This window comes from Crinia signifera, chromosome 2 (genome assembly GCF_055691185.1).
Source record: "Crinia signifera chromosome 2, ASM5569118v1, whole genome shotgun sequence".
NCBI lineage: Eukaryota > Metazoa > Chordata > Amphibia > Anura > Myobatrachidae > Crinia > Crinia signifera.
Window position 1 is genome coordinate 88,966,861 of NC_139218.1, and position 14,237 is coordinate 88,981,097.

The following is a 14,237-nucleotide window of genomic DNA, read 5'->3' on the forward strand; positions in this document are numbered from 1 at the left end:
GTGACAGTTTTATATATATAATTCGTGTAGGGTGCATTTTCAGGCATTCATGATATGCTGCTTTAGTCAATCATACTATATCCCATGGACTATTCCTCCTTATCTGCCTCCTTCATTCCAGTTTCTGAATTCCATCCTAATAGCTGCAGGACTAATCTTTGTGTATGATTATCCCTAGCAGCAGATTGTGATATATGGAGAGTATTAAAACCTTGCAAGGTAATCCTATATAAAAGAACCAATAGAATATCCCTTGGCATATGAAGAATTAAAGGCAGTTGGGGATTAAAGAGACTATGGAAACCAGAGAATTTACGATGCTCATTAGTGGTTTGACAAGCCATATTAGAAACACTGTCAGTGTTAATCACATCAGATGTATTTGAAATTATAAATACACACACACACACACACAAACACACCAGACATGCTGCCTCATATCCTCTCACACACCACACATGCTGCCTCATATCCTCTCACACACACACAGACACACATACAAACATGCTGCCCTGTAGCCTCACACACACAGACACATCCTGTAGCCTCACACTCATGCTGCCTTTTAGCCTCACACACAAGGCAGCCATCAGAGGGGGACTGCGGGGACTCCAGTCCCATGCCCAGACAGAAAGAGGGTCCAGTATTGGAGTCTATTAAGTATAATTTGTCATTATTACACTTCTCCCCAGTACCCAGTACCTGTAGAGGTAGAGTAGTATGGCCAGTGCTGCGGACATGGGAAGTCTGATCAGGCATGCCAGCGGTTCAGCAAGGGGAGTGGGGCCCTGCATATTTTGTCAGTCCCAGGCCCCACAATTTTGTTGGCAGCCCTGCTCACATGCATGTTGCCTTGTAACCTCACGCACACAGACACTGCCCCTTAGCATCACTCACCCACAGACACACACACAGGCTGCTTCATAGCCTCATACACACACTGCCACATAGCTTCACACACACAGGTGCTGCCCAGTAACATCACACACACACACACACACACACACACACAGACACACACACACTGCCCTGTAACCACACACACACGGACGCTGCCCCGTAGCATCACACACACACAAACACTGCCTCATAGCTCATATCTGCCTACTTTTGAAAACTCCTCTCCGGGAGAAGCCCGGAGAGGAGTGAAAGGGGGGTGAGGCTCCGTTTTGGGGGTGGGGCGAGGCTGATGTCACTAAGCCCCACCCCCACGACCGGCAGCCACATTAATTTGCGGGTCCGTGGATGGGGGGAGGGGCTAAATGACACAAAATGACATGATCCGCATCATTTAGCTCCACCCCCTCCCCGCAGACCCGCAAAATTTATACCGCGGGGAAGGGGGGAGCAGGGGCTGTGGCCACAATACGGGAGACTTGCCTACCTTCCAGGGGGGCCGGGAGGGGGACCCAATTTGCGGGACCCTCCCGGCCATTCCGGGAGGGTAGGCAAGTTTGCCATACAGTAGCTTCACACACACACACACAGATGCTGCCCCATAGCATCACACACACACACACACACACTGCCCCATAGCCCTCACACACACAGGCGCTGCCCTGTAGCATCACACACTTTTTTTAATGTGGAGGCAAATCGGGAACCCTTTCAAGAAAGTTCTAGTTACACCACTGCCTTTAATATTGCATGTAACATGTGCTAACAGCTGTGTATATACCATGGCTGTACACGGGACACAGCACTCAGCTTTAGTTCATCTTCCTGTATAATTCAGCCCCCAGACTCCTGTGTAACTAGCCCCAAGGCACCCGTGACACATATGACATACAACATTAATGGTATGTTTATATGTGTTAACAGCCCCCTTTCCCCTATTCAATGTGTGATTTGTGTGGCAGCATACAAGCAGCAGTCACCACTGTTCACAAGTATACTGTAGATGATGCAGCTGTTACTGTATGTCACAAAGATGACTAGGGAAAGGCCCAGAGGATGCCTATACACTAGCATATGTGTCTGAAGCAGTGGCGGTTTTTACCTATGGGATGCAGGGCTGCAGCCCCCCCAGGTAAAATCCGCCACTGTCACTGCCTAAAGTGAAGTCAGATGCAGTCTGTGAGACTGCTCTGGCTTCAATGTCACTGGCAGTGACTACCTATTGGAAGTCCGACCTGCCAGTCACTCAAGGCAGTCCCATTGGGAGGTGTTCCCTCCCTCCGGGATGCCTCTCTCTGCGCAAATGCGCATCAGCCCCCAAAACAGGTTCTGTGCATGCGCAGTACTGCGGACCATACTGCGCAAAGGCAGCCCATGGAGGCTTGGGACAGCGCATGTGCAGTATGTGTGAAGTTACTGCGCATGCGCTGGCTTCGTACAGGGGACTGGCAGCCGGGACCGGAAAGTGCGGGGAGCCCAGTGGCGGCAGAAGGAGGGGGGGGCGCATAGCGGAAGCCCCACTCCTCCAAAAGGACAAGAGCTGCCACTGGTCTGAAGGAATAGGGTATGGTTAAAATCTCCTCCAAACCCAGTGGTTGAGAAAACCTCTTAAGACTTATCAAGTAATATTTTAAAACCTGAAACTGGGACCAATTTCATGTCCGTCATATTCTACAAGGTATTGAAGTAGGAATTGTTATTTTGCAGTTTGTGAAGTGTAGCTATTAGATAATATTGCCTCACATTCTATTACATTATTTCAGTTTTTTAGTTTCTTTGAAATGATAATTATATGCAATCTTTTTTTTACAAAAGGAGATTTCTTTATTGATCCAATTCCTGAAGCAGACCTATTTATTATAGCCAGGATTATACACGACTGGACAGAAGATAAGTGCCACCAGCTGCTGAATAAGGTTTACCAATCCTGTAGACCTGGTGAGTTCTTATTATCTGTTTCTATGAGCTGAGGCAATGGCAAATGTTTCCAGTTTAACTTCCAAATAATTTTTTTAATTAAAACTATGGATATAATCATTTCAGGTGTTGAATTGGTATTCGGCCTATTGTTTTTGCAACATTGTGGCTTACAGTATTTGATCACTTAATACTCGCCCATCGAAATATTGGTGTCAATTTTGTAGCCATTTAAATACTAGGAACAAAGTTATTTATATATATATATATATATATATATATATCGCCCTATACAATTGATATAGATATTTCTAGTCTTTCCTTTATGATACAATTACCATCGACATTTTTCAATATAAAACATTTATTAAAACATTTAAAACAAAATGCAAATGCAAGTTTTTTGAGACAAATTTTCAATACAAACGTATTCTTTAAATTTACAGATCGTGATGGTTTTCAAAGGTTACCCTTTGGGGTAACCTTTGAAAACCATCACGATCTGTAAATTTAAAGAATACGTTTGTATTGAAAATTTGTCTCAAAAAACTTGCATTTGCATTTTGTTTTAAATGTTTTAATAAATGTTTTATATTGAAAAATGTCGATGGTAATTGTATCATAAAGGAAAGACTAGAAATATCTATATCAATTGTATAGGGCGCTACATAACACTATTGGTTGTGCTATTGGTTGTGGATCTCTCTAGTAGGAGATCAAGTGTTATAAAGCGACCGACTTCACCTAGCGCAAATTCTAGAGATATTGTGTACTATATATATATATATATATAATTTTTTTCCTTTTAAAAATTGATGATGATGAAGATAATAATAATTATAATAATAATAATAATATTTTTTTTTATTATTGTATAGTTTTTAATGGTATCAGATAACTATCTGTGCTGAATCTACATTGCTAGAGTACAGTAAAGAAAATAAAAAAAATATTCTTAGAAAATTTTTAAAACATAAAAATGTTCATTTTGTGGTGTCTCTTGTGATATACATTTAGCAAGAACCCCTAGCAGCATGAACCATTTACTATCTGTTAGTATCTACCTTTGTCTGAGGCATTTAAAATGTATGGGAAATTATATATTGTTAATAATTTCTTCAAAAGCAGTTAATTTTGTATTGAGGGACTTACAGCACAGAGAACTGGGGATAATCACAGCTTTAACTTTTACATTTTTTACATTTTTTATTATTTTTAATTATTGATTATAATAATTATCATGTACTTACAAGAAGTTCAGTGGGGTGAAGGGAGCAATGCTAAAAACAAAATAGACATAGTAATTAGATTACAGAATAGAGGTCATAACTATGCAAAATTACAAGTAAATTCAAAATGACTGCATATACATAACGGAAAAGCTACAGAGAGACAAGAGGAGGGAGAAGTGCCTGATCAACCATACACTCTGTCTGCAGCAGAGAGTGCACGGCATTTAGGGTTCTTGGCACTTACCTAGTTACAGTATGTTACCTAGTTACAGTATGCACTTCAACAATGGTGTTGGGTCTATGTGAAGCAACTGCTTCCATATACATTTTGGGGTTAGGGGGTTGGTTATCCAATAGAATTTGGGGATATTTTTCCAGATACAGTACTATTAAGATATATTAAATAGATAATAAGAATTCTGCATACATAACCTTAATGATGGTGTATGAACGAAAAGCTTTTTCTGTTTGGGGATCATTTCTGCAAGACTAATCTTCCTAGCGACTCATCTGAAAAGCTACTCTGTCATTCACTACCTTGGTTATCTGTATTCTACCATATTTAATACAAAATACTTTTACAAGGCCATAACCCAAACTACACTAACTTACAACTCTTCTCTTATTCTCAATCTCCCAACCCTACCTCTTCACTCCTCACAAGATCTATGTCTCTCATCCACACGCAGCACTCGCTCCCATTCCCAATTGCAGGAATTTCTTCGGGCTACACACACTCTGTGGAATGCTCTTCCACTCAAAATAAGACTCTCATCCAGGGCGGGATGTATTAAAATGCATTGCCGCCCTTCGCGTCCCCCCGACGCGATGCCAGTGCATATGTACTAACATATGCGGCTGGCATCGCGGTGCGGAGACGGAGCCCCCCCGCGATACCTGTACTCCGTCACCTCCCTGCCACCTGGCTGTCCCCTCACGCCGGGGACAGCTTAGCAGGCTGTCCCCGCCGCCTCCTCCTCCCCCCCTGCAGCCGGAAGGATGTCCGGCTGCTTCACTAGGGGGAGGAGGGGTTTACCTTCCAGGGTCCAGCAGGACCCTTCAGGAAGGTAAGCCAGAGGGGGGGTCGGCGAGGCGGCGGGTTTGCGTCGGAGGCGGCGGGCGGCGAAAAGAAGCCCATAGGCTTCTATAGGGTATCGCCACCCAAAAGGATACCCTTCAATGCGGTATCATTTTTGATACATTGGAAAATGCGGAAAAAAACGGGGTTTTACAGCATTTTCCTTTTGATACATCTCGCCCCCAGTCTCCAAACATTCAAGCGTTCCAAAAAACTTAACTGTTCAGGCAAGCTTATCAGATTTCAGAACCAAACACATTGGGTGAAAGGTAATGGGGGGAAAGAATCAAAAAGTGAGAGATTTTGTAAGAAATCTACAGTTTTTTAAAGCAGCAAATAAAAAAAAATAAAAAAAACCTGGAGATTTCTTACCAAATCTCTCACTTTCTGATTCTCTCACCATATTACATTTCACCCATAACCTTCATATACATTTCCTATTCACAGCCCCACTGTACAGGCCACACATATCCCCTCTCTTTCTTTTTCATACTTTCCATCCTCCTGACCTCTGGACAAACTGCTGGGTCACCGTATCATACAGCCCACCAAGTAAATTTGCATTCTGGTGGACCTTATGCAATAAAGAATATCTATCCTTGTGTATCAATGCCTATTTCCCTATAGATTGTAAGCTTACGAGCAGGGCCCTCCTACCTTATGACTGTCTGTAAATACCCGGTTTGTTGTACCACTGTCTCCTATTGTAAAGCGCAAGGGAATATGCTGCGCTATATAAGAAACTGTTATTAAATAATAAATAAATAAATAATACATTTCAGCATAATGGAGATCAGTCAAGCAGTTGTTTACACCAACAAAGGGTAAATGATAATTATTAAAATACTGATATGTTGTTTTGTTACAGCGATTAAACACCCAATATCAGGATCATTCTCCTTTTCCATACTTCAAATTGGCCTACATCACTTTACTCCCGCAGCCCAAACAGTTACCTGAACCTTATCGTCCCTTAACCTTACTCAACACACTGCTAGCCGAAATTATGGCAGATACACTCACTTGTATTCTTCCCCAGATCCTCACAACCCACCTGCTTGCCATTGTGCCTAATTGTCATTCTGTCAAAGGACTAAGAACATTTGCTGCTGTGGTTATTTCCTCCCAAGACACTCACACTCATAACATTTTACTTAGCTTAGATACAATCAACGCCTTTGACACTGTTCTTTGCCCACATTTATTCTCAATTCTTTCACTTCAGAACTTTTAGAATTTTCATTGATTGATTTTATTGATTTTATTAAATTGGAGGCCTTAACTACGCTTAATGGTTATTCTGGCAAGCCTTTGACTATGTCCTGCGGCACTCACAAGGGATGCCCACTTTAACCACTTTTATTCAATATTGACATCGATCACCTGTTGCAAATATTTCAAAATGACACGCACTTTCAGGGAATCACAATTGGCTCAAAGGAAATAAAATGCACTGCTTTTGCAGATGACATTCTCCTGTATATTTCCAACCCTCTGAATCACTCACTTACATAATTCACCAATACATATGTTTGGGGAGGCCTCAGATTTCACAGTTAACTGGACTAGATCTATTGCAATTTGTTTGGGTAGTAGAGACACATACCCTATTACCATGGATGTTGTTTTCCTATCATGGTGATCCGATCACTTAAAGTTTTTCTATTTGCAATCAATCTCCAGAGTCTGAGTTTCAATATACTCCTTACCATACCCTTTAGTGACTGTGAGTGCAGAGTGACACCCCTAGGGTGTTCCCCCATTTCTTTTGCAGTGAGAGAGAACCTGCTGCTATGACCTACTAGAAAATGATGGCATACTTTGCACCACAAATATAATTTAAATGCACATGAATCCCTATTTATTTTCCTTATATCTAGCCTTCACTTCCTGGAGGGACAAGCAAAGCATCCATTTAATGTTTGGAGAGTAGGAGACATAGTTAACACTGGTGAAAAACTCATAAAAATGGCCTCTCACGTTCCAGGAGGCAAATGCTTTTCTTTTGGCCCAACACTACATTAGCACCACTATTTGCCTTTTCTCTCAAGCTGATTGGTCAAACGCTCTAAACACTTTTCCACCACAAACACCAACCAGAAAGAGAGTGACCTCCATGGCCTAACATTACATACTGTATGACTTATTTAAGACTACTCAGTTTCTGAAGGGGGTTCCCGAACATGGACTTTACAAATTTCGAACCGCAGATTGAAGACGTAATAAAACCTCATACTAGATCTTGTCACCTACTCACATTCAACATGTATTCAGTAGGCAGTATACAATATACAATTGGGCTTTCAACATCCCACTCATGTTTTAAATGTGGGCAGCCACAAGACAACTTATTCCACTGCCTATAGTCATGCCAATTAATCTGCAGATTCTGGTTACAAGAACTCAACTACTCTCAAGAACATTTTCTTTATTATGTGGCTCTAAACCCTGAATTGGCTTTATTTGGCATCCTTCCCAGAAGACTCAGAGTTTCAATAGGAGGCATAGGGGGAAATTTACTAAAGGAAATTTGTAAAAAAATAGGTGTATTTGTATCCAGAAATACACTTATTTTTGACATTTACTATCCCGAAAATACGGCAATTCGTATTCGTATTGATGTGCTATCAATACGAATACGAATTGCCGTATTTTCGGGATAGTAAATGTCAAAAATAAGTGTATTTCTGGATACAAATACACCTATTTTTTACAAATTTCCTTTAGTAAATTTCCCCCTTATACTGTTACTAGTGGTTAGGAAAACCACCTGGAAATCTCACCCACATTCAAGAAAAAAGAGATTAAAACTAGGACATTTCTTAAAATGCAACTCTCACCAGATATTCAAGCCCAAATTTGAAATGTCCTATGCAATATTGTACATCCTGATAAATTCTGCAAATGATTGAGGGTAGAGGGAGCAAGCAAATGCTATCATTTTGTTCTGTTGTGGTCAAACTAAGCTTGAACAGGCATTCAGGTATTCAAGAAGAGATAAAGAATAGAAAGTTTAAAGTTAGAGAGAGAAGAAATTGGGAGAAGTCAAGTGAAGTGTAGAGTTGGATATCATCATCATTAATAAGAAGTAGGTGCAAACCAAATCATAATGATTTAAATGCAAACTGAAAAAGCTTATAAGATAACTACAATTGTTGCAGCAGTAGAATTTGTATAAAGTAATAGATTAGAGAAGCAAATTTTTTGAAAAATCACTAAGCGTGACTTTTTCGGAGTCCAAGGTGTGCCAAACTGTGCCATACCTGGCACAATAAAACCGAGATGTATGTGGACACATCTGTAAGTGAGGAGGTATAGAGTAAACATAGAATAAAGAACAGAGCCTTGAGATACAGTATCCCTACAAGAATTTGGAGGTTAAGATAGAGAAGTATTGGCTAGAGATATACTGTAAACAGAGTACTTTGTTACACAGACCAAATGAGTGTGGAGAAGTAAATGGTGTAAGGGTTTCAAAGGCTGTAAAGAGATAAAAAATAATGTAAACAGAGAGATGGTACTTGCCTTTGTCAGAGAAAAGTAATTGGGTTTTTTGCTAATGGCAGTTTCTGTGGATTGAAAGAAGAGAAAGCCTGATGTAATATTGCAGTGAAAGCGATATCAGATTTGAAAGTGATATGATGTCAAGGGGTGTAGATAAATCATTTGGGGGTAAAAGAAGGAGAGGTTTTGTACGATGGAACTAGTTAGGCTCAATAAATTATTTTTTGGGAGAATGGGTATCTGGAGTACACATTAGAAGGAGACGTGGAAGATTACATTAGAGAGGACTAGGTTGAAAAGGTGGGTAAAGTTTATGCAAGTATTAGTTTATAAAGAGTAAAGGGGTAGTGTGGAACTAGATAGAGGGGGCAAGTTGAAGTGAGTAAGGAAGAGCTTATAATTCTGCCTTGCAAGGATAAAGAAGCATACAGTATCTAGCATAAAAGCAGGGAATTGGGGCTAACGACAGGAAGGGTCTGGTGGCTGAGTTGAGGTGAAGGGATAAGGAGGGAGTTGGAGATGTGGCAGAGGATTGGGATCAGATGAGAGACAGAAAGAAAAACTGGCTTGAGGGAGGAGAGAATCAATAGAAGAGATGATTCATTTAAGTGAAGAAATGCAGTAAAAGAGTGAAATTACCTCCACTCACTTTCGGCAGTTGATGAACATTTTCTGAAAATGTGAGGAGTGCAAGGGTTGGTATTTAGAATATTGGGGGCTGACCAAGGTGATATGCAAGGGTGAGACAAAGTGTGGTAGTACAAAGTAGAGATGAGCGGTACGGATTCACCGGAATCCAAACCGCTCCAAACACAGCCCGGCTCGACGTCCGTGAGCCACAATCGCGAGTTTCCGGTTTTGTTCAGAAAACCGAGCGTGGCTGAACACGGGAATCTGGCGTCAGATTCTTCCGAGATGAAGAGTCAATAAAAGCTTGGGATCCCAAGAATTCACCGCCCTTTAACATTAATGCTTCCAGCTGCACACAGCTCTGCTTTTGGCGGGTCTGGGCATTGTGCAGGAGGGGTGTTGAACTTGTCAGACTCATCATTAGTGTGCAGACTAGGGATGTTGTGCAGAGGGGTGCAGTGCAGTCAGTGCAGAGGGGTGGTGTGCATTGCAGCGGGAGGGGTGTTGTGCTGTGCAGACTCAAAGGGGTGTTGTGCAGTGCAGAAGGGTGCTGTGCAGTGCAGACTAGAGGGGTTTGTGCAGTGCAGACTAGAGGGGTTTGTGCAGTGCAGAGGGGTGTTGTGCAGTGCAGAGGAGTTTGTGCAGTTCAGAGGGGTTTGTGGCAGTGCAGTGCAGACTCAAAGCAGAGGAGTTTGTGCTGTGCAGAATGCAGAGGGGTTTGTGTGCTGGGTCATACAGTATGTATATATATATATATATATATATATATATATATATATATATATATATATATATATATATATTACTTAATTATATTGTAGTAATTGTGTTAGGCATGCTGTCAGTCAGTGTAGTGGGGTAAAGTAGTACATAGGCAGGCTTTGTCAGCTTTTCATTGTTAATTTTTTTTTCATTGTGGTGTGTGGTCACTGTGGTGTGCTGCATTGCAATCCAATACACCATATATTACTGTCAGAAGCAGGACAAGTTCTGTGTGTGATTGTTATGCCTCCACACAGTGTTATACAAGCATACATAAAAAAATACAATATAAAAATAAATTTTGCTTTTCTTTATTTTTTTGGTGTATACTGCACCCCAATAGCATACACCACAAGTTCCGTGATGGCTTGTTCTGCATCCACACAGCATTATACAAGCTGCGCATTAAAAATAATTAAAGTTTTAAAATCCAAATCAATTTTCCTCTTCTTTATTCATTGTGTACTGCACCCATAGTATACTGTCAGAAGGTCAGTGTGTCATTGTTCGGCCTTCATGCACCATTATACAAGCTGAAAGCTAAAAAAGGTACTTGTGTATTAGCACGGCCCCCACTAAGCAAATTGCTTAGTGGGCGATTCTGTGTAAGAAAATCGCATCGCTTCGCATGTGTTTTTTTGCGTGTGACCGCATGCGATGCGACTTTCCTATGTAATTTATTCACTGGTCGCGGGCGGTGCGATGTGATCGCATCGCATGCGATCACACCGCATGCAAAACGCATGCGATTGCATGCAATTTTATATGGTGCGATGCCATTTACTTTACTATACACTTGTATGAGATGCAATGGGAGTTAGGCACCCCCCCACTATCCACGCCACCCCGAAGTGTGGCAAGCGGCGGCGGAACGCGTCCACCCGACCTTTTCATACCCCCACTATCCACGTTGGCGTGGAGCAGACACAAATCCAAATCCAAATCTTTGGCCCCAGCACTCATCTCTAGTACAAAGTGACAGCTTGACTGGAACAAGCCCAGTTGGTGACAGAAAGGCGGCATGTTTGAGTTGGCAAGAGAAGGTGTGTGGTCACTGTGGTGGGCTGCATTGCAATCCAATACACCATATATTACTGTCAGAAGCAGGACAAGTTCTGTGTGTGATTGTTATGCCTCCACACAGTGTTATACAAGCATACATAAAAAAATACAATATAAAAATAAATTTTGCTTTTCTTTATTTTTTTGGTGTATACTGCACCCCAATAGCATACACCACAAGTTCCATGATGGCTTGTTCTGCATCCACACAGCATTATACAAGCTGCGCATTAAAAATAATTAAAGTTTTAAAATCCAAATCAATTTTCCTCTTCTTTATTCATTGTGTACTGCACCCATAGTATACTGTCAGAAGGTCAGTGTGTCATTGTTCGGCCTTCATGCACCATTATACAAGCTGAAAGCTAAAAAAGGTACTTGTGTATTAGCACGGCCCCCACTAAGCAAATTGCTTAGTGGGCGATTCTGTATAAGAAAATCGCATCGCTTCGCATGTGTTTTTTTGCGTGTGACCGCATGCGATGCGACTTTCCTATGTAATTTATTCACTGGTTGCGGGCGGTGCGATGCGATCGCATCGCATGCGATCACACTGCATGCAAAACGCATGCGATTGCATGCAATTTTATATGGTGCGATGCCATTTACTTTACTATACACTTGTATGAGATGCAATGGGAGTTAGGCACCCCCCCACTATCCACGCCACCCCGAAGTGTGGCGAGCGGCGGCGGAACGCGTCAACCCGACCTTTTCATACCCCCACTATCCACGTTGGCGTGGAGCAGACACAAATCCAAATCCAAATCTTTGGCCCCAGCACTCATCTCTAGTACAAAGTGACAGCTTGACTGGAACAAGCCCAGTTGGTGACAGAAAGGCGGCATGTTTGAGTTGGCAAGAGAAGATAGTGGGGTCAAGGGCATTAAGATTTTTATTGATGTGAAAACACTTGGGAGAATTTGGTAGACAATAAGATGGTGACCAAGATGCAGTTGTAGTTGGAGAGCAGGTAAGTTTTACAGAAGTCAAAGATGTTGCCAGAGTGACCAATAGTGACAAAGGCAGCAGGTGGGGAGTAAATACCTGTATATACTTTATACGCAGAGGATAATTTATTAAAATTGTCTCTAATTATTTGTAATATAAATATATATTTTGTTAACTTGTTTCCAATAATCCTCAATTGTGAAATGTTCTGTGTTTGTTTCATCCCTGATATGTACAGGAGGTGCAGTGCTTCTAGTTGAAGTTCTTTTAAATGAAGACAGAAGTGGCCCTGTGACTTCCCAGCTGTACTCATTAAACATGTTGGTCCAGACGGAAGGCAAAGAAAGGACCCCATCTGAGTATATCAAGCTCCTAACAGACTCTGGCTTCAGGGACATACAAGTGAAATCAACTGGAAAGCTGTATGATGCAATCCTGGGAAGAAAACTGGCATAGGTTTCCTGTTTACAGAAAGTATAATACTTTCTTACTAATTAGTTCTTTCTTGTATTAATGCTTCATGCATTTTAAATATTATTTCATGTAGAATTTTTCCACCAAGACATGCTTGAATTGTCCTATCAGTGCAGACACTGTGTGAACATATTATTTCCAGGCATATATAACATTCCTCCAGTAGATGTCGCCAGAGTTTTAGTTTTTATACTGTACACAGAAATAGTTGCAGGCGCTAAAATGAAACATAATAAAACTTGAATTATAATACTGTGCTCTCATTTGTTCGTATGCTTGCTACAATATATATCAGACACGGAAATGTAGTCTTTAGCAGATTTGCAATTAGATCCAGTTATGATCAATGCTATAATACAAGTGACACATTTACATGGGATGTTCTATGTCAGGGGTAGGCAAGTCATTTTTAATGGAGTCCGAATATTTCTAATTATTTTGATCAAGGTCCACAAAATCAAATATCTGTAATGTAATTATTAACATGTTTTTATTTTGGTGCTGAAACTTATACTACATTCCTTAAACTGTTAGTATAAGTTTCAGCACCAAAGAAATCTAGATCAGGGTGGCCAGACTATTGTAGTTAAAATTCACATTACAGATGGAGCAGCTCTCATTAGAGCTGCTCGTGGTGATAGAATCGCCATCTGCTGCCGTTCGCCAGCCGCCAGAAGGGGGCGCGCGTGCACGAGCTGCTCGCATGCCTCATTCTGACAGCACCTGCTGCCGCCCTCAGCTTCTTCCCCGCTGCTCCCCAGTACTCTCCCGTAGCTGCCCGCATCCCCCCCCCCCCCCCTCAACCTTGCACATTTACCTGAAGCGGAGATGGGCAGGGAATCAGCTCCACGCCGCTGTGTGACTGCGGCGCGTGAGCATGTGAGACACTTGCGAGTCCCTGTCAGATGGAACGCCTCTTCACCAGCCTGCGCCAGCTCAGGGAATCTCAGACAAAATCTTAAGGACATGCTTCTATGTCCAAACATGTGCCCATCCTGAACAGCTAGTGGTTGGCTCCAGAAGAAGACAGGTTGTTTCAAATGTCTGAAGTGCACGACCTGCAGGGACATTTTGCCATCCTCACTCTGGACATAAAATACGGATACAGCATCATCCAAATCTCTCTGCACATGTTACAATCCCCCCCCCCCTTCCCCGCAGTGCACATGGATTTGTCCATTTGAGAAGGAATTTACGTTTGCCAGTGAACCAGAATAAAGGCCTAAGTTCTGTCATCACAAACATATAACTGAGACAGGAGAGAAAGGGGATCAGATAGCTTTCATAAAAATGACACCCACATAGATATTTTACAAAGATTGTTTTCTTAGTTTGTTTCCCTGTAAGATTTATCTAAAATGTGGTGCAAACAGTACACTGTACTGTCATACGCAGCTGCTAATCATGCTGTCTACATGTGCTATTTCTTCTAGCGCAAGTTAACTTTGTGGAACCCATTATTATTATTATTATGCAAAAAAAGCATTATTTATATCTTGCATATGTTGTCTTCTAAACACAAATACTTATAAAATAATCAAAAGAATATCACTATTAAAAAAATAATTTGGAACATGATACAATAAAGCCTTAATGACTTTTAATCATTATGTGTGTACTTATTCCTTTCATGTCAGGTTTACAATAATTTTGGTTAACAAATTATAGTAATCTCACATGCCGTTGTCAGTGTACGAGCTAATTGAAAAGTTTCTTTATGGCAAAGTAAT

At 41.4% G+C, this 14,237-nt stretch overlaps 1 protein-coding gene across 2 annotated transcripts in view; it reads left to right on the forward strand.

The window, feature by feature from the left end:
* Positions 1-12,757, forward strand: part of LOC146059897 (acetylserotonin O-methyltransferase-like) — a 54,437-nt gene extending 41,680 nt beyond the window's left edge. For both annotated transcript variants that reach the window (XM_083172540.1, XM_083172541.1), the window contains 2 exons: positions 2,713-2,835; positions 12,272-12,757. In XM_083172540.1, coding sequence (XP_083028666.1) covers positions 2,713-2,835; positions 12,272-12,489 — 341 coding nt within the window. In that variant the 3' untranslated portion in view covers positions 12,490-12,757. The remainder of the gene's footprint in view (positions 1-2,712; positions 2,836-12,271) is intronic.
* Positions 12,758-14,237: the final 1,480 nt, after the last annotated feature.